At 40.2% G+C, this 27,092-nt stretch overlaps 1 protein-coding gene across 9 annotated transcripts in view; it reads left to right on the top strand.

Annotated features, from left to right (window-relative positions):
• LOC135501091 (discoidin domain-containing receptor 2-like) overlaps nt 1–27,092 on the top strand; it is a 206,177-nt gene that overhangs the window by 146,827 nt on the left and 32,258 nt on the right. For all 9 annotated transcript variants that reach the window (XR_010449554.1, XM_064792885.1, XM_064792888.1 and 6 more), the window contains 3 exons: nt 5,608–5,713; nt 20,886–21,027; nt 23,053–23,142. Coding sequence is in view for 8 of the 9 variants with exons in the window: in XM_064792885.1 (XP_064648955.1) it covers nt 5,608–5,713; nt 20,886–21,027; nt 23,053–23,142 (338 nt within the window). In the remaining variant the exon portion in view is untranslated. The remainder of the gene's footprint in view (nt 1–5,607; nt 5,714–20,885; nt 21,028–23,052; nt 23,143–27,092) is intronic.

The raw sequence follows: 27,092 nt of genomic DNA on the forward strand, positions 1-27,092 counted from the left end.
AAAGAGCCAAATTACTCAAGAAGTTTCTTCTGATGCAAACTATTACGAAAACTTCCCATCAGCCATCTGTTTACTCCCATGATCCTTTCCTAATCACGTCTGCCTGTTTGAACGTTTTCTGCTCCATAAGATCTGAGGTCGAAGGTCAAACCCGAGTATTATCTACTTCCGATTGTGGTCAAAGACGAGGTACCCAGGCTACGTTTGTGTTGCCAAAGACAGGATGTACCAAGTCGACGTTTGTGTTGCCAAAGACAAAGATGCAGCATGTCATGATGAAGACATGAACCTGAACTATTAGATGATTAGAGAAATGTTCACTGCGAGATTCCATTCTATCAGATACAAAGCAATCAAAGCATAAAATTTGCGGCCTTCTTTGAGTGGGTGTATAAATCATGTCATGTGCTTGAATGGTCATTGCCTTCTACCACAATTGAATTCTTGTATAGGATGAATTAAATGAAGCTTCTCGTCCTTCCCAGCGTTCTTTCTGACATTTTAATGATATACAGTATTTGTAATGTCTGTATCATGCGATGGGGGTTGTGGTGGAGGAAGGAGTCTTCCTTTGATATCCTTTACAAACTTGCTCAACCATTATCGGTATTGTATGCATTGTTGCCAGATCATTACCTCGAATGAGGGGCACTTGATCGTTAATTTGAAGATGGTAAGATTTTGCAAAATATGAGTGTCTTTTTGAGATGAAGAGCATATCAATGTGAGTTGAGTTGAATATTGGGGTTAATCTTTTATTGTCCAAGAAGGGTATATTTCAAGGGAACATGGCATTATGCTGACTAGCAGTTTCAGAAGATCACGTTCTAAACACTGTAATATCATTTAAGTAGCACGCCTGATTCATCTGACATTTTAGAAACGCAGTCACTTCAGAGTGTTCACCTTCGGAAAACGCAGAAGGATTTGGCTAAAAAATCAATTGGAGAAGATCCCTGCTTGTTTACGGGGCTCGCATATTCTCCGATGCCAACATGGTCATTAAAATCCCAATTAGCCTCTCTTAGCGATGGCGCTACCCCAAGTTACACTAGCTCTTCGGTAATTAAAGGACTTGGCCATGTTACCTGGGTTCATAATACAAGCCTGGGTGAGTCAGAGGGAGTAATGATGGGGTCTAACATGACACTACCACTGATGAGGAAGTGGGGACGTGGCAATACGAGGTGACAGTGTTGTGTTCCTTCTCTAACCAAGGTCTGAGTTGATATGGTTGTGATGTGACGTGCTAACATTGAGTGTTCTCTCTGGCTTATCATGATGGACTAGATCATAGGAGGTAGTACTAGATCATAGGAGGAAGCAACTTAGAGTAATGGTTGGTTCCAACATGAGACTGCCAAAAATGAAGTCTGGCCATTTCGACAATGTGACATTGTCTTCAAGGGAACATAACATTGTCTTTTCATGCCGTCTTGCAGACTAGACCAGGTTAACAGAATTAGACGTAACCAGTCATCCTTTTAAGACATCCCTGGTTCCGCACGTCTACTAATGACCACCGCATCAGTCACGACATGTCAAATTTGTGCTGACAAAACTTCCCACTTAAAACTGCAAGCTGCTTCTTTGTTCTCAGTTGGAAAATTCTCTTAATAGATTCAGTTGAAAAAACTGCCGGCTTAGAAAGTTAGGAATATGGCCTCCTATGGTGAGAATTCATTGTGCGAACGTGGATGGAATTGATCCGGGGTCCTGAATTCGTATCTTTTACATTATCCGCCATTGTGTGGTAATTCTTGAAAATTTTGTATCGATTACTTCGACGGAACTCCCAATCTTAATGCTTTCTTCTTGTTACGATTTCTGCGACATTCGCGTCAAAGTTATTTTTGTATTCGAAGACCAGATGTCAAATTCTTTGAAGAATTTTTCCACGCTCACGAAAATCAAAATCTATCGATCCGACAACATTTGATCAGCCAATCAGATGAGACTGTACTTTTATCCCTGATACGATATCGATGTCAGCTGCACCGTACCCTCTGATGCTAAGCAAGGTTGTGCGCCGTTTTGCTTTTAGCAAATGCTCGAAAATCATCTTTTAACTTATTAAAAAGCTTGAGCTAAGATTCCAATAGTCTAGGTTTGGTTTCCATGATGAAACCTCACCAGAAAAACCAAGGTTCGAAGCAGTGAGCAAAAAATTCATCAAAAAGCGATACATTCTTAACTCAAAATCCAGGAGTGCAAGCAATCTCTAACCTACTCTCTATTGCGTTTCCGGCCCTGTCTCATCGGAACAAGAAGACAAATGTCTTGTCACATTAGGGCCAATCAGGTTTTCCGTGGTCATCCCTCACGTCTGATCTGATTGGCCTAATGGCTGTACGGACATATTGCGGCTGACATGGTAATGCTGTTCGCGGAGACATGATTAGGATGGTTGTGTTAACCCCAGTTGAGGGTGTTGGTGGTCTTCTCATGAAAGTTAGTTTAAAATGTTGCAGTATCAAAGCTCTCGCGGATGAATCTATGAAGGATGGAAAAAAGGGCCACCCTCCTAACGGATGGTCAATAAAATTATGGCCTTTGAGGTTAACCCTTAAAAACTTTAGATTCAAGAGGTCCAATGACGTTCTATTCTGATGAGACAATAATGGCTGACCCTTTCTTTGGGTACTGAATAAACATTTATTACATCCCTTGATTGGAATAAACAGGTGATCCTTGATTAAATCTGTAAATCACATTGGGATAAAAAGATACTGCAAGATTTTTACCGAACAACTTGTCACGATCCACCAATCAGGTACCTTTACCTGATCACGAAACAAATGATCCGAAGCGGTTGCTTGAATGATTCTGGACCAGGATTTGATGAAGCAGAGGAAAAACTTTCTTGGCAGTGTTGTCAGCAGTTTTTGCCAATCCTCTTTCGTTTTGAGGAAGGACGTCATCTTGTCATCTTTTGAGCAAATCCTGTGTTCTGCGATACTCACTCCCTATAAAACTAGTTGTAGCTCAACACATTGCAGTCTGCATCCATCACACCACAGTGTCCTTGACAACACATCGACCAAACAGTCCACTGATATTCATCAACATTCATTTCCTTATTGGCATTCTTTACGATTTTGTCCACCATTCTGGCCATTTTCTGATTAACTCGGATAATTTCAGATCAATCCCAGCTCGTTTTCTGTTTTTGGTATTAGCAGTAATGAGTTTACAATGCGTGGAGTATAATTTTGCTTGTTTGTGGTGGCTCATAATGGTATTTGTGTGTAAACACCCATTTCTATTGTTCTTTGATGTAACTATAACTTTCACAGTCAAATTAACCCTTGAGTACCACCAGGAATGACGTAAAACAGTATATAAACAAAAACCACACAAATATTTTATAACCAAATTCATGATACTTGAAGATTTTGCTTTGAACATGTTGAATTCTGATGGTATCAATTTCACTTTACTTCTGTGCGGTTATCAAATTGATATCCTCGAGCCTTTGAAGCAGCCAGGAAAACATGAACGTCTCATAAATGTATCTCAACTTCTCAAAGCGGCTTTTAACTGCTTTTCATCTTCAGTCTTGTCTGGTTTGTGAAAAGCCATTCTTTGTGTTACTCTCATAAATGAGCTTTGCATTCTTTGAAAATTCCCTCTGCATGTAAATCAGGAAGTTCTTTCTCTGGTTTTCCCGCCCCTTCAACAGGCCACATTCGCTAATTGCTAAACTGTACGTCTAATAGCTTTGAAAGTGAACTTCAAACGTTATTTCAAGGACAGAACAGATCATAGTCCATTATGTTGGTAGTTTTAATTAGTTGGGAAACTTCGTTATTGTTCGATCACCTTGGAGATTTGATTGTTTGGCGGAAGCGATGATACTTTGTACCATTTAACGCTGTGAAAGCCATGGATTTGAATAGCTACTTTGGTGTGTATGAGAAGGTAAAGGATGAATGCACACTTCATGCTTGACACAGAAGGGGATGATGATTATGATGTTGTTTGAAAGCTGTTAAAGTTTATGTTGTTGATGGTCAAGAGTATAATAGTGTTACTTGTAATCTGAGCACTAGCCGAAACCAAGAGCAAGCCATGAATGTTTTAGGATACAAAAGAGTTTGCATCTCGAACATTCTAAATCAGCACTGTGAAAGATGGAACAGGTTGAAAATACTACCAAAACGTTGTTAGTGATGCTGATAGATGTGACGTTGTACTCCGAATGGGTTAACTGGTCAATGCATGGTCAATACATTGGCAGTTCACATTGTTGATAATTCATCGCTATATCGTGTTAGTGGTGATTCATGTCCATATCGCCCGGTAAATGTGGAAAAACGGTCAGGCTTCTTGAGTAGTCTGAGACACCTTCAACCATCCGAGTGCAGTGCAGATAAACTGCTGTAATCTTGAGATAGTGGCTTGTCAATTCCTGGGAAATGTAGGGTCCTCAGACCTCAAGAAGTTATTGGTTAGAGAGTGGTTTCCGTGAGAGACGTGGGCAGAGCCGGGATATAATACAACTTCAAAGTCATGATGACAATATCTGTACTGTCATGTTCCTTTCCTATATATTCCCCCAAGCTCTCGACTTCATAGCAGCCCAAAATATATATCGCTTTAAAGCGAACTGGAACCGCCAAGCCAGTTCGTATGACCTCGTTTTCATTCCCCGCGTATCGGGTGATCAGAGCGAGGCATGAATGAAACATGGCGCCTAGCTGTCAATCATTCAGTGACGTCACTACTATGGAATTTACTACGAAAATTCATGAATGAAAGATCGCATGACTCACGTGATTCTCACATGATTCTCAATAATAACAAATTGAACTGCGCATGCTCGGGCACTGGGGGCGGAGCTACAAATCTGAACTCGACTTTCTCGGGCGGTGAAAGTCGAAAAGTTGAATAAATCGCTCGGCGGTTCCAGTTCGCTTTAATGGTTCTAAACCGTATCCGGGCAACAACTGGGAGTATGTCAGTTAGGTTTTGTTTAGAGATACTTGCCATCTTAAGAAACCAATAGCAAATGGTAAAAATTTGTTGCTCAAGTAGAACCAATAGTGTACAGTATTAAAACCAAGCAGTCTTTTGTCTTGTTTCTCTCAGCAGCAGCTGGATGCCTCTGCACAGTTTCAGAGTTGTTGATCTCGAGTTTTTTCACCAGCCAGTCGCCACTAGATAAACTGTTAACCAGACCTTTTTATCACAGAATGACTAATTGTTTTTGATGAAGAGGGGTTATCGCAGTTCGGCACTTAGCATCGATGTGGAAATAATAGACCTAGAAAGTGTTCAATTTAATGGTTAGAGGCCATAACTTGATCTCATGAGGGTGTAGTCTGATATCGAGTATTATATTAGTTATTTCAGAGTCTTGTTGCAGACTGGAGACTGTGAATGCACTGACCCTTTAAGTGGCAGGAAAGGACTTAAAGATTATTGATAGACAATTTCAATCTAATATATTCAGCTTCTTACAGATACCAAAATGCAAGGTAAAGGGCCTAAAATGCCTGTCTACCACCTGAGAATTATGTCTATGAATGCAGAAATGAACTTCGCGAAAACTTATGTGACATTATTTGAACCGTTTCTTAATTCTCACCATCTCTATCATTCCAGCACAATGTCGTACTTCACTTGGTATGCAAGTGGCGACAATTCCCGATGAAAGCATCACTGCTAGTTCATCTTACGATTATGCAAGTGTCGGCCCAACAAATGCCAGGTAAGTGACATCCTTTCAAGTAGAGGGCCTCGCCCTTTCCAAATCGTAAAGCTTTGATGCGCATCTGTGTGCTTCATTGGTGCAATATGACAGCAGACATGAAAACGTATGTGTGCTGCAAGCGTAATTGACTTGAACAATGCACCCTGTGTTCTCTGATTGAGTTATTCGGGTTGAAATTGACAGCCTCACAGCTTACTACTGTTGATATTCACGGGTAAGCCGAGAGGAAATTTATCATAAAAAGCGATGATTTCCGAGTAATGTTTATAAGCGAGGTTGGCGAAGGTCCCAGTGCAGCTTTATCAAGATAAACAGGAGAGCAATACAGCGTACAGTGTTTATTATCAACCGTTGACTTCAGTACGAATTTCCTATATTGATGTGTAGATTTATGTACGAATTGTACGTTCTTGAGATGGAAAAGTGAAAAATCCATTTCGCCCTATCAGTGCCACAGTACCCAAGTACACAACTCTTCGTAAAGTGTGTGAGGAATTCTCAATTCCACTTGGAATAACAGAGTTTGATGTCTGATGTACTATCATGTTTTTATGCTGTTTGATTAAAGAATGATGAATGGTTTGTGTGTAGTGGCCAGGTGGCGTTGTTTATACTTGATCTAGATTATATTGAAAAATCATGGTGTAAGCCTCAGTTGCTGTAATAAACAACAATGACACATAATGAATTCAAATTTATAGTCTCCTTCTGCCTGGTTCAGAGCTTGGAAGTTTGGATCAATCAATCGTTATTCAGTTGAAAACACCCCCCAAACATGGGATGCAAATTGTGGGATGATGACTACCAAAATGTGGGTTTGTTATCACAGTGAATTAAACGGAAACCAACCTTAGAAATAAGATCCTGAGTGATTCATCCGCCCGACACATTATCCAGCCCGATTCATCATGAATAGGTCAAACAGAAGCAAGACAAGTTTACGTAGCGACGATGAAGACAATAGCCTCGCCCTATAACAATGACTGCATTGGCCGAATAAAGATTTATTGAGTAATAACTTTTGCATTTCAGGCGCATTGTCAATTTTTTATCAATGATAAGTTTTGGATTACATTTATGGGTCTCGGAAATATCGAATGCAGATTTCCTGTATGAGTGACTTCCGTTTAAGAAATTGGCCATATTCGCTTTTTTTCATGATTGGAACAATAGGTATTAGCCTTTGTGTTGTTGTTTTTTGGCTGGTTTATTCTCAGATGTTAGATATTTCATTGAAATGAGGTCTTATATTCAAGTGAATTGATATCAAGAAATTGATAATGAGATACTTCTTAATCATAGTCCACACCTTAGTTGCGTTTGTCAACACATTCTTAAAACTCGAGGCATATCTTCTCATTAACTCAATCAACCAAGCCTTGATTTTCAAAATGAATGTTTTAACAAATTTCTTTTTCGTGCGATGATTCCTCATGTCTGATTAGCAAAGATTCACCACTTATCCACATGTCGTCAATTAACTTGAATTCTTCCCAAGGTTACCAATCTGAATTTTTTAACCAAATACCTCATTTTCTGTGGTAATGGTTCTTTGAATGAAATTCATTGTTGGAGAGTTGTTCAAAGCATTAATTTCACGGTTGGGGTCGTACTCATTTCCTGAGGAGCTATCAAGATTTTGAATTAGGAATCGGATAAAAAATATCCAGGTATCTGTAGAGGTTGATTGGTAATCAATGGTTAGTGACATCAGGAATTGAATATGGAGTCGTGGTACTTTGGATTTGAAATGTTCGGTTGGTTTAATTCAGATCTGCTGTCATCTCATGGTCCCTTTTTGTGTAATGGTGACAAACTGTATTCATTTCCTTGGTTTGTCTACTGAAAAACAGTAGGAGTGGGGCAGAATGGGGTTGTTACTCTTTCACGATTTGCTTGATGTAGCAGACATATGGTAGTCCAGCACCTTTTCTTCCAGTTGGTGTTGCCTCAATGGGTGATATGAATAAAGACTAGCAAATGCTTTTATCTAAAACTCCATGTACATTTACACTAGGCCTTTCTGTACAAAATTGAAATAAAAGCATTTGCTGGTCTTTATTCATATCAACCAATGTCTAGAACCTTTCTGAATGCACTTGCCCTTGACTGCCCTTGAAAACAGACATTTTCTTCTCAAATTCTTCTTAGAAGCTCATTCGACAACCTTGACACTTCATCCACACCGAAACAAGAACATCTATTATAATCTCTACACTTTTGCTATTGTCTCCTCAAAGATCAAAAGCAAATGATTTGATATTTCAAGATGTCATCAGCTAATTGCCTCCTACATGACAAAGGAGCCCACCTAATCGTGGCGATTATTGGTATAGCTTTGGTTCGGTATTGCCTTGCATGTAGCATGGTTTAGTATCTTGTCATGCTTTTGAAATTGGAGTGGGAAATGCATCAAAGCCCTGATATGTCAGTTCGATGGGCTAGTTGCCTGCCGTGTGCTGGATAGCATCTTCAAACTTGCAATGCCTAATAACTCGAATGAAGAAGAGGCATGATTAAAATGCCTTTATTCAGCTATCAACATAATTATACCGATTTTGCTACTCTGAAGTATTTCTGCCAAGTTACTTGCCCCGGGAGAGAGCTAATTGTTTCAGAACGGTTTCTGGAATCACGCCAGTCAGCCAAGAGTACTTCGTGACTTGAGGTGTTGCGCTGAAGTGCGCTTGAAACTCGGCGTAAAAAACGTCTCAAGGTAATGTAAGCAAGGAAAGCGATGTTTCCAGCTTGTTCGGGGAAGGATGCCAGACAAGTTGTTGATGAGGAACTTGTAAATGGTTTTGCATTGGCAAGTTTGCAAGATCGACAACGGTAGATACGGATGCATGTGCAGTGTGCTCTTGTACTTATGTACAGATATCTACTCTGTTGCATGCTAACTGCAAAAAAATAGAGGGATTGTGAGCGGCTTGTGAATGGTTTAGCTGTGGTGGTTTACGAGATAAGTCTCAGTATTATAGGTAGATTCGGCCGCATTTACGATGTGTATGTAGTAGAGTGCTTCCTAGGTTTAATGCTGAATGAAAAAATTCTAAAAAAACTTGGATATAGTTTGGAAGCATGTTTTACACTCAAGTGTACATGCTGACGTTGATCTTCCTGCCGAGTGCCCATTGGGGAGATGGAAGCCTGGATTGAAGTATATTGGTAGACAGTGAGGCATTGTATTTGTCAGTTGTGAATATAGCGCTTTCTGCATGTACTTTAACAATATCGGGATGCATTACAGGTTTCATCCAATGAACCAGGTCAGCTCTATTAAATCATTAAACAAATCATTCTACTGTAATGGGCAAGGGCAAAAGGTCTGAAGAATTTCTTTGAAACGGGAACAAAGTTTTGAAACAATTAACCGTAATATTCAACAAAGGTTTTGTTGTTGTGCAGCTGTAAAGAATGGCTTTAAAAACAGTCTTTGTTTGTACCAGCATGTGATCAGTATCTTGCCATTTGGATTGACCTTTGGACGTCTGTTCTAATATTAGTCAATTAATCGAGGGACAGGTGATGAATGATATTTGGGTGGGAGGATGTTCCTTCCGACCTTGATGGTCATGAGAGGTTGGCAGTTCAGCTTTGCAGACCTAGCATTACAAGGTCCTCAACTGCTTTCTGAAGGCCTGATAGGTCACTTTAACCAGTCAGTTTTGCAGGGCAGGCAACTTCATCCAGCATTCTTCCGAGGTGGTTTTCACGTCATCAAAGGAGAAGTGGCTGTAACAGTGGTTGATCATATGACTACTGGTCTGGCATGGCATGGGTTCTTCCAATATTATTCCATATTCTAATGTGATATAGCTTCAACTATGATACAATCCAAGTTAATCAACCCTCTAAAGAATGAATCAAAGGACATATTCTAAACTTATTTATCATCAAATCTCAATATGAATCATTGATTTCCTCCAAAGAGCAGATCAAAGTCCATCGCTGACTTGGAAACCACAATGTCACCATCATCAGTATGCGACGACTCCAACCTCAGCCCGGTAGCCCGATGCCAATTAGCTTTGGTTGATTCATCATGTTTCCTGTAATAAGTGACGGATTCCCTCACATAATCCATAGGTAATGTGACTTGATGGTCATAACTTGTCATCAAAGGTGCAAATGCTTCCTGGACTCTGAACTCTGCTCCATATAGCATTATTAATCCGTAATCAGTGATGAAAATCCTGCCGATAGTGTGGCTTTGACTTCCATAATCCATGATAAGGTGGGGTTGAAGTCAACGGGCTTGAAGCCACTAATGGACCAAGAAGGTTCCATATCATTGTCAGGGGCTATGTATATTTGACCATTCTATGACATCAATGAAAAATTGATACTGGACTGGAGATATTGGTTGTCTCACCAAACACTGCAAGGGCAGATCTGAAGTATTGGCCAAAACCATGATGGCTCTACCAGAAGTTACAGTGTCGGCATGAAGTGATCTCCTGAGTAGTAAAAAATGGTTTCCACTGAGACACCACTCTTATTGTGCATCCATTTACTACGGTGACACCGGAAATCCAAGCAAGATTTCCGTTCTCTCCATCACCCGTTCCATCATTTATTCTCATTTATTAAGAGAGCAATTTAAGTTGCTGCACTTCCTTTCCTAATGATCCAATATTGTCACAAATGAAAACTAATTTGTTTGAATTCTGAATCATCCGGCATCTTGAACTAAAAAGCTTGACTTCATGTTAAGAAAGTTGCAGGGATGTGTACTTCATGCCAACAGTTTCTCTTCTTTTGTTCAACTTTGATCGTGACAAATCCGGATTCAAAGGGTTACCTTTGTCTTAGCCACATTTGAATGGAAGGTTTGTTTCGAAGCCAAGTCAGGATTTTCTTATGAAATTTCGAACTTGAAGGTGACATTTCAAGAGTCAATCTGAGTCAAAAGACAGATCTTCTCCTTTTATTGACTATTATGGAATCTGATGAGGTTTGCCAGGAACTGTTCATATTGGCCCAATCAGCTCAAAACTTGAATTTTGGTTTTTGGCTTTCGCCTGGTTGGCCTACCAGCTTTGGCACTGCCGGGTGTAAAAATGATAGAGTGGGTGTTGCTTAGAAAGCTTAATGGATGCTGATTGAAATACTTATCATTTTGATGATATTTCCTAACCTACTTTCTCAATAGGTTATCGTAAGGTGCTCCATTGCTGCATAATTAACGTTCAAATTTAATAAATGATGACTTCATTTTCTCTGATAATTCCCCTGGTGATAATTTTTTTGATTGTGTTTTCTATGAGAGTCTTGTTCCATTTGACCTGTTCATTCAATGTCTTGACCCTTGATAACCAGATACAATATATCAGATAAGACGACAACTGCATATCTGCCAATACTTTGGCTCCCACAATCTAACTTGGCTGCATCAAATTCAATCTAGAGTCGGTCACAAAAAAGAATCTTGGTTCGATTTCAGTATCTGCATTCCATTTGATGTTCAAAGGAATGGTGATGTTATACACGACTGGATCTATACCCAGAATGTCGCCATATTGATTTCTCCGATTGTGATCAATCGTAATTGGAAAATATGGCCGCCGGTTAATCCTGGTTAATACAGTATTGACCAACGGATGAGTGATGCCATTTTGTGCATTGGAACAGGGATTGCTTCAGGCAAAATAAGCTAAGATGATGATGTCCATGGCACGAGGGGTGGTCAAATATTTGGTATGTCTTCTGAGTTTGTTCAAGAAACCAAGGATAGGTAATAGCAATTACATTTTAACATCAAGTGTTGGCTTGCTCGCAATTGCTTTGAATAAGAAATCGTGGCTGGATGAATTCTTAGCTTCAGGTCTTTCTGTACTGAAGAATCTTGGTGTTATTGACGTCACCTCCTCATGGATTGAAGCAGTGAGTCAACCTCACAGCTCATCGCTGCTGGACATAGTCTCATACTTTTCTGTGATAACAACCTGTTTCCTCTTGCAATACATGTACTTCACTGGCTGCGATCGATTCAACTTGCCTGAAAAATAGTTGACAATTTCCCCCTGAAAGAAATCGAAAATCTGAGTTGAATTTGGTTATCCAAACTCACGAGACTGAACCACTCTCAGAACTTCACCTACTTTATGGAATTATGAGAAAAAAAGGAGCTATTCTGTCATAAAAACTTGTCATTTCCTCTTGGTTACTTTGCCTGATATTGATTCCGCATGTCTGCCAAACGACTTGTAAATGTATCAAATGAAACAGTATCGATCGTGTCCATTGTTGCTGGCGGCATGGTGTGTTTGAGACCATCGCCTCTTGTTACTTGGCGTGTGACTTGTAGCGGGGTGGAACTTGTGGAGAAGAAGGAGCGTGTCTCACTTAAAGCAAATCAGAGAGGCTTAAAGTGGTTGAGTGTGTATTGAAAATCATTTCAATTTGAGTTATAGTGACTTTTGCCACAGAGTTTTGTAGTGAGACCATCATTTCTTAGTTTTGTAATGTGGCTTGTTTACATGTACCCGGGAGGACCCTGTGAATCGTCCCCCTAAAGCTAATGAAAGTGAGAGGATCTGAGTGGTTGTATTATGTATTGAAAATCCTTCCAATTTGGACGATTGTGACCTTTGGCCCAAAGTTTTGTCTGTGTCACATACCATCATCTATTTCTTGCAAGATGACTTGTATCGGGGTAGTAACTTTGGAAATCTAAGAAGCATGTCTTGCCTACGGCTAATATGATAGAGGACTTAGAGAAAGGCTGAAAGTGGTTGTAGCGTGTATTGAGAATTATTTCGATTTCGGCAATGATGATCTTCGGCCCATGTATCTAGATGAAACATGTCGAAATGTAAGAAGTATGTCTTGCCTAAAGCGTATGGAAGCGAGAGGCGAATACCACTGAGCTAAGCCCGTCATGAAAGTAATCTACTGCCAGATGGGTTAGGAGTGGTGAAGTTAATGGCATGGACTACAGTGACCCTACTTCTCCTGTAGTATCAGTATCACCCCAGGGTTGTCTACTTTAGCTGACAAGCAGTATATTCCAGGTTTTCAGCTATTGACCGTTCTCCATCCTTTCATCATTATCTCCCTTTATGTCCACCCTTGGGAGGTATGTCCGTCGCTTTGGCACCACAGCACAGCAACATCGCAGAGTCTGTGACCATATCCTCTGCTCACACATTCCTAGTATCCCTTTCTCCGGACCAATGGTACCAATTACTCTCCACTGTAGTGTCCCTGGAGTGTTCCCCATTCTTTATCATTCCCTTTGATACGTGTACCCAAGTCTACTCCCAGTCAGAGAATAACGTATCAAACATTCATGAGAGCAGCAGTCTATCACCAATAAAGGCTTTCGTACGAAAGCCATCAGCATTGGTCTTAATAAAAGATTGCATTGAGCCACTATATAGGCTCCGACTGCAGCATGTTGTACATCTATAAGCACTACATGGACGTTGCATGACACTTCGCTCAATAAGATGGCTAATGTAGGTGCCTCTCAAAAAAATGGTTCGCCTACAATGAGGATATATTTGATGGCTTTGTCCTTGGGCACCATCAGAATGTCTGGTCCAAAGTCAAGTTCGTTAGGTTTTTGTTGCCATTAGAAAGGTCTTGTTGTACGCAGAGGTGGAATATGTCAGCGGTTTGAAAGAGGCTTTGCCACCCAACTATGGCATCTCTGCTCAGACTTCTGCATAGTCTGACAGTCTTGGGAACTGCTTGAAGGTGGCAAAAGACATTATCTCCATGAAATGTTATTGCTTAGAAAGTGTTAGGCGTACTCTAGTATGTGTACCCATCAGAAAACCTTGCTATATCCAACAGGTGACGAAAAAGAATCTATGCCTTCTTCATTCAGAAATGTTTCTACATTTGATCTTTTCATATCATATGCTTGAGATGTAGGCTGAAGTAAAAATGATTACAATGTGCATTATACCTCGATGAAATGTGGCCGTTGATTCTGAGTTCCATGATGTTTCTTTGGTAGATGATCGGACAATTTTGCAAATGCACCCAACGGTGAAACATATCGCAGTCATCTAGAAAAAGAGACGTGAATAATTCAGCCCTGGTATGTTTTACGAGGGTCTTGAGACGCCGATATGTATGCGAGTGCTCAGGAATCGTACGTGGTTTGAATAGAATTTGTCATCTTACATGCTGAGTTTAGTTTATTGCGTCCGTTGAGATTTGTTAGAATTGCTTTCGTTTTATTTGAGATCAGATTGGTAAGATTAACTCATTCAAATCAGAATTGAGCAGACGGCACCTCGCAGTTCAGTAGACGAGCTGCCAACATTTCCTCACAAAATAAGGCGTTGCCGAGAAATTATTTGAAAAAATGTCGTTATATCAACTGTTCGAACAATGTTTCTTCAGTGTGTTCAACCCCACACTTGAGCAGATGACACCTTCTGCCAAATGTTCTCAAAATCAGAGATGCGAATGGAATAACATTTGAAGAAAAGTTGTTTGAAGAAGATATCTTTCGTTTGTTGGAAATATTTTGTGAGGTGTAGCAGAAGATGCTTCCTAGATCAGAATGAAGTTTGGTTGAATCAGTTAATGAGAGATGAATGAACTTTTAGTTCGAGTTGGCTAAAGGTGGCAGTAGCAAACGATGAATTCCTGATGTCTGCAATAATTGCAGAAGTTGCCTTAAAGTGCAAATTGGTAAAAAACTGAAAAATTTCAACAAATTGTGTTAGTGATGGAGTAATGGTTGATACCTCGAACCTGTCAAACGTGTCAATGAAGCTGACAAGATTGTTGCATCGGGTTACAGAAAAATGATTACTCCCCACTGAGGATTTATCTGCTATGGCAATTGTCTCTGTGGTGTCATATTCTTCGAATGGATGCTCCCTGCTGAACTAATGCAAGAACTTCGTTGAGGGAGTCGCCCAGGGAATGTAATTCATGATAGTGAAAGTGGTTTGGTGTTCAGGTTGTGAGCTTATTTCTCTTCTATGAACAGCATTTAACCCTTTACTCCACCTCCAATCCAATCTATTGGTTACGCAGTAATGGCACACCTAGGGTAACCATAGACCCATCTCACCCAGAGTTAGCACAACTGGGGTAACCCTAGTCGACAAATAGCATAAGGTAATGGGGTACCTACTGAGAGTGGTAGTCTAAACATTTCGTGATCTCTGGAGCGGTAGGAGAAGGAGCCACAGTAAGCTGAATGCTGGAGATGAAAATAATCGCTGAACACCTGCTGAAATGCATTAAACAGGAACTCAGCTGTGTCATGAGAAGATTTTTGAGCCTGGTGGTGTAGTGACTTTGAGCATCCAACCCACAACCCAAGGGTCGTGGAGTCAAACTCCATGAGGAACAAGTCTGACACTAAGTGCACCCAACGGCTTCTGACAACAGTCCTCAGCCAAGTCTCACATCATCCCCCGATCACCTCTCCACGCTTCCACTTCCTTTCCCTTCCTCAGCATAAAGCAATGTCATGTTTGAAGGGGTTGGGTAAACACCCCCTCAGCGGGCCCCAGCCACGACAGGAATTCGATAATTGATAGCCAGAATTGTTCAATTTGTTCCTCAGGGATATTGGTATTGGTGTAGGATAGACGATGCTGTGTCTTACTGAGGGATAGAGATGTCAGACTGTCGATACTTGAGGAAAAATGAGTCTGAAATGTTGGTTCAATGAATGTGTCAGGATTTAATTATTTCAAATAGCAATCATTATGATTCAATTCAAAAGACTTCTTATTGGGCATTGTGTATTTTGCTTGTACAATCCACTCCAACTTGTTGCTTCTTCCCCGATACCACAAATCCATGCAGCCGCGCACCATCTAAATGACTGATCATCTCCATATTACTACATCTTCATCCAGCTGCAACTTTTTGTTGGTTTGGTGTATTACTACATCATGATTGATGATATGGGGACCAATTTACTATCTGTTACTTCTGACACTTGTGGTCATTCACTGTGCTGGCCGCTTCATTCAATTCATCATATTTCATGGCAAAAAGTGATGATGAATCATTTGGTAGTACAGTCTGTGGATTTGGCCTTGGAAAATCTTGCAGTATTTGGTCCAGGGTAACTTTTTGCCTTATGGATTAATTGATGTTGTTGAAGTGCATGGTTGTTGCCTCTGGACCAAGTTCTGGCTAGTTCTGCCACATACCATAGCACAACATACAAACGACATGAAGCCAATTTGTTATGCAGTTGTATGATGGTACGATAACATAGCTCCGTTGGAAAACTATCATGTAAAGAATAAACGTTGTTAATAATAGGGAATTTGAAGCCTGAACTTCTTCTCGCAAACACAAAAGAAGAAGAATCTATTGGGCTTTGGGGGTGACAGAAGACTATGAGAGTGCTACGAATTCTGCCTGATATGTTGGCAGGAAAACGAGCCGTGCTGCTTTCCCTGCTTTCGTTCTGATGATACCCAACAAATAAATCAACATACTTTGTTATCAGAGTATTGTTGCTTGTTTGGAACTCCATTTTGGGTTAATAAAACTTTCTGTTGAGCATGTTGAAGTGAATGCCTCCTGCCGCAACACTTGTCTCTCATCACAAAGGAAAAATACTTGTGTCTTTGCCGATTGCCTGGTGACTCCTTTGTCAGTGGTTTATCCTCTGTATTGCTAAACCACGGAGCCAGCATCCTTTGTTCGTAAATTCTTCGTCATCTCTTCATATTCTTACCTCCACGAAAGGAGAATTCATCAAACAAGCGCAAAGCCATTGAAACCTTTCCGAGCATGGTTATGATTCAACAGGATTCTTCATTCTCCTGCATTTCCCTTTTATCCCTTTGTTCCTGGGTATTTCTCTTTCGGTTGTCGTCTGCTTCAGGTTGGCTTTGAAGTCTGAACAGACGCATGTCTCTGAGATGTAAATATTCTATGACATATCATATCATTGCGTGACATGACATGAAAGTTGAACTGTAGAAGGAAATCTTAATCTCAAACATTTTCAAGCCGTTACCGAATGAATCTTCACAAAAAGGTATATAAAACGTCCTTTCTTTTGGCTTTGATATGTATTCTAATAATCATTTGATTGAGCAAAATAGAACTTGTAAGAAGAAGAAAAAGGATGTGAACTCTGTCTAAGGTGCAAGATGACTTTGAGGCGCATGCAGTAAATGTGTCATTGGCTTGGTAATGTGAGCTCACAGCAGGTCTTCTGATTGACTACCTACTGATTCAACACTTTTGGTTCAAATCAAAGTGTATTAACTTATTTTCAGAGCGATGTTGAAGAAAAAGACACGCTGTCAAAAATCTCACATATACTGCACTGATATCTGCAAACTTGCTGTGGAACATTTGCTCCTGATGTTGAGTGTCAGGCTCTGTACATGAATGTACATGGTCCTACACAAAATACATTGCCGATTGCTTCAAACCTGATATGAACCGAAGTAACCGAAGACTCAACTGATGAAATTGACGGATGTCATATCAATTGGGCTAATCATATTCCTATATCACTTTAGGGCGCCGGTGATCAAATTCCGCGTCGATGCAGCCGACCTGCATGTTGCACGCTGTCAATATCCGCCAAATATACGTCAAAATTATCGATGATGAACTTGACAATATACGGAGATTTCATCAGTGGAGTGCATTATGGGAAAAACTGACAAGATTTTCGGATGAAGATGAAGGATTTTGTCGATATTGGAGGCGTTTGTGCAACAGATATTCCTTGATGGGAATAATGGGATGGCTTTTACTATCACCGAAGATGAAAGAAATGTTTGAAAACTGCGTAATGCAATGGCTCGGATTGTCATATCAAATTGGCAACTGTGTATCCAACAGGAACCCCATGGATAGTTATCTGGGAATGTCTTAGATGGCTGTAAGATTTGAAATAAAGGCTTTGTTCTTAACTTTTGCTTTTTAGGCCTGCAAAAACTTCACCAATGTTGTTACTGATGGGAAGGGAGCCGGTCAGTGGCTCTGTTTGCTTCCACATCCAGCCCTAAAACATTACTTGCGACGAAAATATCTGATGAAAAAGCTCAGACTATCCCCTCTGGGTTGAGGGTTGATGTCATGATTGGCCTGGCATTAGTGATGGACCGACCACACAACTTTGAAAGGGTCACTGCATCCTAATGAGGATCCGAATTGGCCACTGTTCATCTGTGCTCGCGGAACCAACTGCTTCTGAGCAGTTGTCGCATGATTAGGGGCCATTCTGGCACCAGGTGCTCTAGCTATTACGGATAATTGGACTCGTCTGTCGCCGTATATATCAGACCATGTACATTCTGCCTTTATAACTGTGTAGCAGATAGGGCGGAACCTGTTGATGACATTAGTTTTGTCCCAAACCTGGTTTATATCATCCAAATCCTCCATCTCATCAGTGTATACACTGCCATACGTCGCATCAAACTCAATCGCATGAATGACATCATAAATCATCACGCAGTGGTGATAAATATTCTTGTGGTATCGTTGAGAGGTCAATCAGTGGTTTGATATGCTTCAGTTACGCCCTCTGGGAGGCATTAGTGAAATGATTGATGATGCATTGCGGAAGTGGAGAGGATGCAACAGGCATGATGATGATACGGCAGGTACAAGAAATTGTATGTGAATTTTCCTCATGGCAAAATATCACCGTGAATGGAAGAAACAAACATTATTGGAGCCTGGTTCCTGCCTCATAGAATCAACACTTCTGTAATGAGAAATAGACCAGAACCCAATCTATTCCAGTATGAGCAATGCGGAACAAAACATTCATGAAGCCATCAATACTAATTATCGTATTCCAAGATAAATCGTCACCGATGTACCGATTTCACTTCGTTACAGTGACAGATCATTTTCATGCCCGATTGACTCCATTAAATCACAAGGTTCCTCGCCAAAACAACAGTCAAGAGTAATACCGCACTATGATCTATTTCAATTTTTGCATCTGACATGGCAATTTTTCATCATGACTGATATATCATCTTTCGTAACCACCGGCAACAGGTTCTGCCATCTTGGAAATGAAGATAGAGCACGGCAAGGCTACGTTTGACGCTGTAGAGATGTTGTAGCCGTTGATGGAATGCAACAAGTCGACTCTACAGGGAAATCAAGGAATGGCCGCAGACATACTTAGTGTTTTATTGGCCTTCCACGGGAATAGTATACCCGATCGGCGAAATTAAGTTCCGAATGACTTGCTAATGAATACAGACGTGTATTCTGGGATAGCTTGTTTGCGATTGAGCTAGGGGTGATTGAGCGAGGATTGTGCTGTGAAATAATGGAAAGTGTGTTACCCAAGGTCATGATAAGTTCATTGTTGGTTGTTTGACCACGGGGCTTAGTTATTCTAGACCCAATGAGGCAGATGCAAGATGACTCTCTCCACTCAAAAAACCTGTTTTAGAGAATTGCTCCAGGCAGCTCTATATGTTCACCAGCCATGATTCTGATGCTGGGTGGAGTCAAAAGTTTCTGTGTAAAATTCAGATGTCACAAGCTTCCCTTGATGCACTATTTCCCTGTGATATATCTAGATTTTTTTTTTTGCTGTTTTCTCACAATGAAATAACTGACCATTGGAATTAAATTTCATTTATGATGGAAACCATTATGAAAAAGTCATGATTATTTAGTTTAATTATCAACCAATATTGCCAGTTATCAATGACAATGGCAGATTAAAGGTTTGATGCGTTTATCTTACCAGAAATTAAATTATTCAAAACACGACTCGCGTCATAGAATAAACATGACCACGGGCAATATTAATATAACTTATTCTCGCCCATGGCATTGGAATTTTTGATACAGGATTGAATTGATTTTAAGTTCAAATTCATTCTGGGTGTATTCCTTTGTAATCTTTTCACAATGAAATGCCAGCAAACAAAATTACTTTCATTTCATTTAAAATCGTTTGTTTTGCATTTGCGTAATGCATTCGAAGGATTTTAGCTTCTGGAGGTCTGATTCAGCTATACTGGTTGCGGTTTGAAGCTTTAACAGGCTTCGCAAACTCTATTTTCCTTTACGCGCTGTGCTCTCTCATTACATTTGTACCATACAACACTGCAGTCAACAAGTTGGTTGTTCAAAAGTGTGAAAGATATTTTCATCGGATCGATTGTTATTGCCGTAGGCCATGATACTTAAATATAAAGTGATTGGATTCCTGCAATCTGAGAAGTTGAAGTGCACTCCAAGCTAAGCTGATGTGATCATCAGTGCTTTTAGTTAACAAACTGTACATATGTGCCGTCGCATCTCAGGTCAACTTGAGTTGAAACTAAGCTAGACTTCAGTTTCACCCTGTGTATGCCAAAAAATGTATAACATTCAGTGCAGGAGTGTATGCATCCATATACAACTGATCGAGCCAACCTTGGGTCCAGTACAATGTACATAGTTTCCTGGTGGATAGCGTTTGAAAGATGGTTAACTCTGGGTCTCTGGTTTCTTTGGCTCTCAGTTTCCACCAGGTGTCTGGTTTCCTCCTACGTTTTGTGACTTTTCAAATAATGTCTATCGAGGTACTTGATCAGTAATCTATACTGTAACTGTAGTTCTGGATTCAATATTTCACCATTGTTGAACTGATTTCATAAATAGTGTATTGATATTATTTTGGCACAAATTTTTCTGTCCCAAGGCATTGGTCTTCAATTTCAGTTAACTCTGCACAAAGAACCAGTTAATTGGAACCTCGCCTCATAAATCCATAATTAACGCCCTCGTTGATCAATAATTAACTTTTGGCTAATAAACTTGGTTTGCCTTTTGCTAACCAAACACCAACATGGTGATATCACTTTCAAATTTAAAACCTCCAAGCAAACAAACAACATTGCAGTAATACTGAACATTTATGAAAGTTTCAATAGATTTTAAAAATTTTCTGGCTCCAGGGGTAAACAGTTGATTCTGGTTACTACAAAAAATGTTTTGAAATTTCCGAGTTCAGAACTGTTGGTTTTTCCCAGTATGAAGACAGATGGACATGTAGGGTTTTTAAAATGTGTAGGAGGCCAACTTTGTTTCAGTAAAACTTTAAAAATGATAAGTGAGCCACAACTGTTTTACAGGTGTTTGCAGTTCTATCAATATCAATGGTGTAGCAGCTCGATTTTGAGCAGCAGCAGTATACAGTATAACAATATTGCCAATGTTTTCCTCCCTTCTCTACTTTCAGAATTCGCACAGAGAAAAATGGCGGCGCCTGGTGTCCAAAACCTTCTATCACGCCCGACACATATGAGTACTTACAAATTGATCTATATAACTTGACGGTGATTACGTTGGTGGAGACGCAGGGGCGATTCGGCAATGGCCAGGTCAGTATCCTTAAGTTACCCATTTCCCTTCACCATTGATGTGCATTCGTGGACGTTTTTTTGTTGAAATGGTGAGTCAAAAAGATGATCTTCAATACTATGGTGGAATGGATGCTAACGCTCCAGGTTAATTGTCACCACCTCCAACAATGTGTTACATCACAAAGGTAACCCATGATTAATCAACCCCTTGATTAGGTCCACCATCTGGGTGTCCAGAGAAGCAGTGACATCCTCCAACTAATTAAAACTTATGCAGGTATCTAACTCCTCGGTTCCATTTGGTAATCGGGACAGACCATTAGATCTCTGGCATTGAGTAAGGATTCTTCCTCAACCAAAATGGTTTCTTGCATAAGCATCCCTAGGGGGTTGGGGTGCCATTAAATCCAGGATAGAGATCGCCCTCTAGCATTGGCAAGAGAGTAAAGCTTCTGCCCTTGCCTCTAGAGATTTGGTTTTATTCTGACCATCAATATTTCCGTCTCTGGCTTCTCTTGCAAGAGACCATCGAAGATCGAGGTTATCTCAATCATTGTCAGCAATCTGTCCCTTCCCATTCGATTGAAAGTCCAAAAAGAAAACTGAAAGGAAGTACCCTCTTTGGCTGCTTTGTATTCAGTACTATCAGCCAATCAAAGGCCTTCTTTGTACTCATTACTCTCGACCAATCAAAAGCTAATCGTGACCTCTCGCATGAACCCGACGAACAGACATGTGGTGCCCGTTTGATCAGATCCCGATCGAGCGTTCTTGGTCCGCTGTGTTTATTGAGATGCATGACATGTTACTGGGAACTAATCTGGTTGCCGTGGCAACTGCACATGGCTGCAATAAACAACCTTACTTTGAAGAGTGCTCTCCAATATGAAGGAAAGAAATGGATAAGTCTTCGGAAGGCGGCTTGAGTCGTCTTGGAAACGTTGTGTTTTTAGAGTTAACCAAGATAAACCTTTCCTGGGTATAAACTTTACAGGAATGATATTGGAAACACACCCCTTTTTCTGCAGGCTTGCACTGCTTTGCACTTGAGCACTTAAGAAGTTTGTCTCAGTTTTGTAACTTTTCTGTGACTCAGCCAACTGTTGCGGAAAACTTGGAAAATGTGCTGACTGACATGAATGTTTCAGTGACATAGAAAAAGCTGCCAACATATCGTGGGAAGTCAACTTTATTGCGTGGGTCGAATTCAGTGGTATCGTCACCGATTTCTCAAACTGACAAGACTGCCTTTCGCACCAGTAAAGACTGTTGAAAAGTAACTTTGGGATTTGCAGTATTGATGTGGAAGTATTCCATTTCGACATGTTGAACGCACTAAATATTGGTTATAGGTCTAAAGATTGGGTAAAAAAGTATAGGAATTACATTACAATCACTGTACAATGACATACAATAACACTATACCATCACTTGAAAGCAACCGTTTCACTTTTCGCATGGGAAATTCTCTTTTATAGAATTTAAGTTTAAATTCTTTTACATTTGAGACGTGATTTACTTCCTGCATCGCTCTTCAGCGTTGAAATCTTAAGCGGATTTCGCAACACGATAAAAATATAATGGTTTCCTGTTGCTGGTGGTGGTGCATGTCACATCAATGGTTTAGAAGCGTGCGATTAGTTTCTTGAAATTGTTTTTTGGTTTGTGCTTCTGGCTGTTAAATAATCAATGAAAAGTGTAGGAAACCCGCTCTGACATCCCATTAGGCATGTTAGGCAGAAAATGGGTTGTTCCACAGTATTTTCAGTGGAAGATGCACTTCAGCTTAGATTTTTAAAATGGTGCAGGAGTTGACTTTTCAGTTTCGATGCATTCCTGATGTATCAGTTTGAGCAAAACACGAAAGTGACTTCAAAATGGAAGACATCCCTCTCATTTTTGGCCAATGATAGTATCATGTTCTGACAACTTTCAAGACAGTTGGAAATCACTCACTTGCCAAGCACTTAACTTGCTTGTCACCACCCTATCTTTGATATGGTTATCGCACCCTAACTTAATTCCTTTTTGGTGTATTTCCAGGGCCAAGAATTTACCGAGCAATATTTACTTGAATATCAGCGAGAGGAAGGCGCCAACTTCATTCGCTTCAGGAATCGAAGAGGACAAGAGGTAGGGTCACTTTCATTCAGTACAGCTGGTTGACCCCTCCACTGTATGAAGTTGCCTTAAAGTGAATTTCGCACAAGCAATACAATGCCCTTTCATTTCCCGCCAAATCTGCCAAAGGCAAACTTCAGACAATATTTCGCCTGAAATCGCTCAGGAAAATATTGAAGAATCACTTAATAAGTCATAATCAGTGGTATACTTTCTCAAGTTTTCCTCTATGGATATCAGTGTCAAAGCATCCCTTATGAATCATCTTCTCAAATAGAATTTGCCACCCTCAGTGACAATTGTGACACGTCGTAACTTTTTGTCAATGAATATTATCAACATGTCCCTTGATAGTGTATATTTCAATCGCTACTGTTTACATGCGTGTGCAACCCTATTCTATCTTCTCATAATGAAAATTGAATACGCTCAGATTCTGATAATCCTGCTCGTTTGATCACACGACTCAGATAAATAAACCCGATAATGCCTCGGGCATTGTCTTAAGATGTAATTAGGGGCGAAGATTTTGTTTTGTTTCGGAGATCGATTATCAAGTTGATGATTACCTACATGAACTTTTGAGGCAATTTCAAATAATCTGTGAGAAGTTGTCTGAAGTGGATTTGCTGAAGGGAGTTTTTCCACTTGAATTGATTTTCACATGAACGTTGATATCTTTCCGTGCCAGTTGGAACATTAGAATTTCCGCTCCCCTGCAACCTCGATGGAGTCTGCCTTTTGACTCCCGATTGACTGCTTTTACGTTTTAATCTTGGGTCTCAAATTTTTAATCACCATGCACAAAAGTAGCATCAAGTTCATGTATTGACATTGACAATGCTACCTTTTTGACCCCTGATGACTACCCTAAGGCATTCCTTACAAAATCGTACCTGCATTCTCATTTTCTGCCACCAGGGGGCCTCGGTACCTAAGTATTGTGATTGAGTCATTCGATAGGGTACATTAATCCAGTGAATAAGATCGTGCACGGATTAATTAGCGTCATTTCCCCAAAGAGGGGGTCGGGGATAATTGTTCATGCAGATTATGGGCTTGTCTGTCTGAATGACGAAAATCTCATTTCTGGTTTGTTAGAAATCCTTTGGTGCTGAATTGTGGATAGTAATTGATTTCAAACGCCTTTTTGGTGCTTTTCAATCCTGTTAACCCCTTATGCCTTGGATGTCAGAGGTTTTGCATAGCAAAAACTATAAAATGACACAATTGCATCGCTTTACTTTATTGAAATTTATTTTTCATTCTTTTTGGCGATAATCATTGAAATAGATCGGGTTCATTAATGGTTTAAACAATAGCTCGTTAAATAATAAACCAATTGAGAATCTGTCTCAGTGTTCATTCTGCTGAATATTTTATACTTGGATGAGTTGTCAGTTAATTGTTGAAAAGTAAGAAAAAATCATTCAACTCGGAAACAAAGAGTCTTTTGTGATCTTTTTTGGGAAAGAATCTGTTATTTTGATGAGAGACAGAAGATATTGGTACGAGTGTATCAGATGAATTTGAGTTCTGTGACGAATTTCATAAAGAAGAACAATATTAGGCCACTCTCATCAATGTAGATATAGTTAAAGTGGCGCTGCACTTACAATACATCAGGAATTCCATGTTGAGTATTGAGCTTTCTATATTCAGTGGGATCTTAAGATAAAAGACACTTGTCTGCGATTATACTAAATGTTGAGCAATTTGGCCCTGCTGAGCCACATTGGTAACAGAATCTGCATGATTGGCGGTTAAACAACCCATTCCACCTTAAATGGGAAAAATATATATCTTGCTTTGTCATCACTACTCCCTTCTTCAATCCATATAGTCTCAATATCGCAGTATAGAATATCGTTAAAAGGTTGAATCCCGCTAATGTCTATCTTGGACAGCGGCGCCCTTAGGGTCTAATCTCCACTTACATATGATATAAAGAGAGGGACACAGGATTAATGGAAATGCTCTGTCCATTTACACAATCCCTGAGGCTCTTGGCGACTTCATATCGAAGAATTTCCTCCCATGAAAGTCACTCTGGGTAACTTATGTATCATGTACTAAATCATAAATGAAAAGATTTTATTCAAACTTTAGTGAGAGGTGATTCAAAACCGAAGGGTATTTTGCCACGAGAGTAGATTCCATGGTGTTATCACTTCGCTTAGGAAGGATATTTATGATCAAATGTGATGCCCAGGGATTGCATTACAGAGATTGGTCTTTGTGGTTTGGTTTTGGTCTGGCTCTACAAGCCCAATAGTCTTCATCTAGACTCCCAAGGCTTTGACATGGTAAATGGCTTCAGCGTCCATTCACAGGTCTTTACTTTGCATAAACCGGTGGTTTGATGCAAAAAGTTAACATTTTATAGTAATGAGAAACTGAAGATAGACTTCATATGGATGCTCGACTAGTATGAAGAATAACGCATCCCATATAAGACTTGGCAAATGTTGTGGTGATATTTGTAGGCAATCCACTTAGTCACCAGTAATACTCGTAAAAAAGTCATCATTTCCTGTTGCTGACAAATTAGCTTGCCTTGGGCAGCTGAGGGAATAAGGAGACAACAAAAGGAATGTGATAACTCATTATACAATGGTATTCTGGCTTAGCGTCAAGACGACTTTTTCTCTTTCTAATGGATCAGTTGTTGGTGAAGTCGTAATGAGACGGTGCTGCATGGTCAGATCTGGAATAACTCCAGAGTTTAGTGCTTAAATGGACTACTCAGGTGGGGATTCAGTGGCTAGGAGGATGATACCCTTGCTTGTCACCATGTGTCACCATATGTAGCATCGCACTAAAGCTGACCTCTAAAGGACCTCTAAATTTTAGGTACTGTTTCGATCAGGTTTTGGGCATGGCTTGCACATCTCAGCTAAGCCTACGGTTACGTTCTGGAAGCTGTTTTCAAATGACAAACCAACATATTTCATTCCTAACTTCTCACTTTACAGTGAAGAAGTCCTTTAGACAACAGCATGCATCTTCAAGCTGCTTATACCATGACAATTCGTCATAACTTGCCAGGTTCCCTATTTAGTAGTCAGCGTCCGTAACCGCTCAAACCGGCCATCTTGCCGCGTCCATTAGTGATTGGCTGCTGCTTCCTGTTGCTGTCCATGCGTTCGACACAACGACATCCTCGGTAATAAATCTCCCAGAAGACACTAGTAGATAAGCTTATTATTATAGCAGAGGGTAACATGCTGCATACTCTAGTGGAGTCTGGGGGATTGTTGCTGTAATCAGCGGACTACACTATAGGCTACAGGTCAAGTTGTGTTAAATACTGCAGATGGATAGATGGTATTTTGGAATAGTTCACCTATCTGAGAACCTCCATGCCTGGGGCGGAGAAAAAGGGCGGGGAGGAAGAAGATGCACAAGGCTCCGAGATCACATCATGGTATCAGCCCTTCTTATTTGGAGATGCCAATATTAATCCTTCTCACAGGCAGTCTCATATAGACCTCGTAAACAACTTTGTGATCTGGAGCTGTGTGTAGCAAGATGGTATCAGCCAGTCGCCAACTACTAGGTTTCAGTTTCAGTAGATGGCCAACTCAGCTTGAAAAAGATATAAGAGTAAGATTACAAACTGAATCTGACATCCTTGTCTATCATTGTGGAGAAAATAGAAGACAGAGACATGGGATTGGCTTGATATTGTAACTGCGTGTAGTCTCCATGAAACCTCTTATAACAGTACTCAAAAGAAAAATCTCTAGCCAATAGTAAATTCGCTTGAGCAACCAAGTCATTTTACCGAAAATAACCTTTGGAAATATTCTAAAGTGGTTTCTGCTCCAAGACAGACAATTGAAATAGACTCGATATCAAAAGGGTCTTAAAGATGAGTCACAACTCCTTTATTTGTCAGAAAGCAGATAAAAATCATCTCGAAGGTTTTTGATATGAGTCTTAAGTAAATAGTCATCTGC

This window comes from Lineus longissimus, chromosome 17, assembly GCF_910592395.1.
Source record: "Lineus longissimus chromosome 17, tnLinLong1.2, whole genome shotgun sequence".
Lineage (NCBI taxonomy): Eukaryota > Metazoa > Nemertea > Pilidiophora > Heteronemertea > Lineidae > Lineus > Lineus longissimus.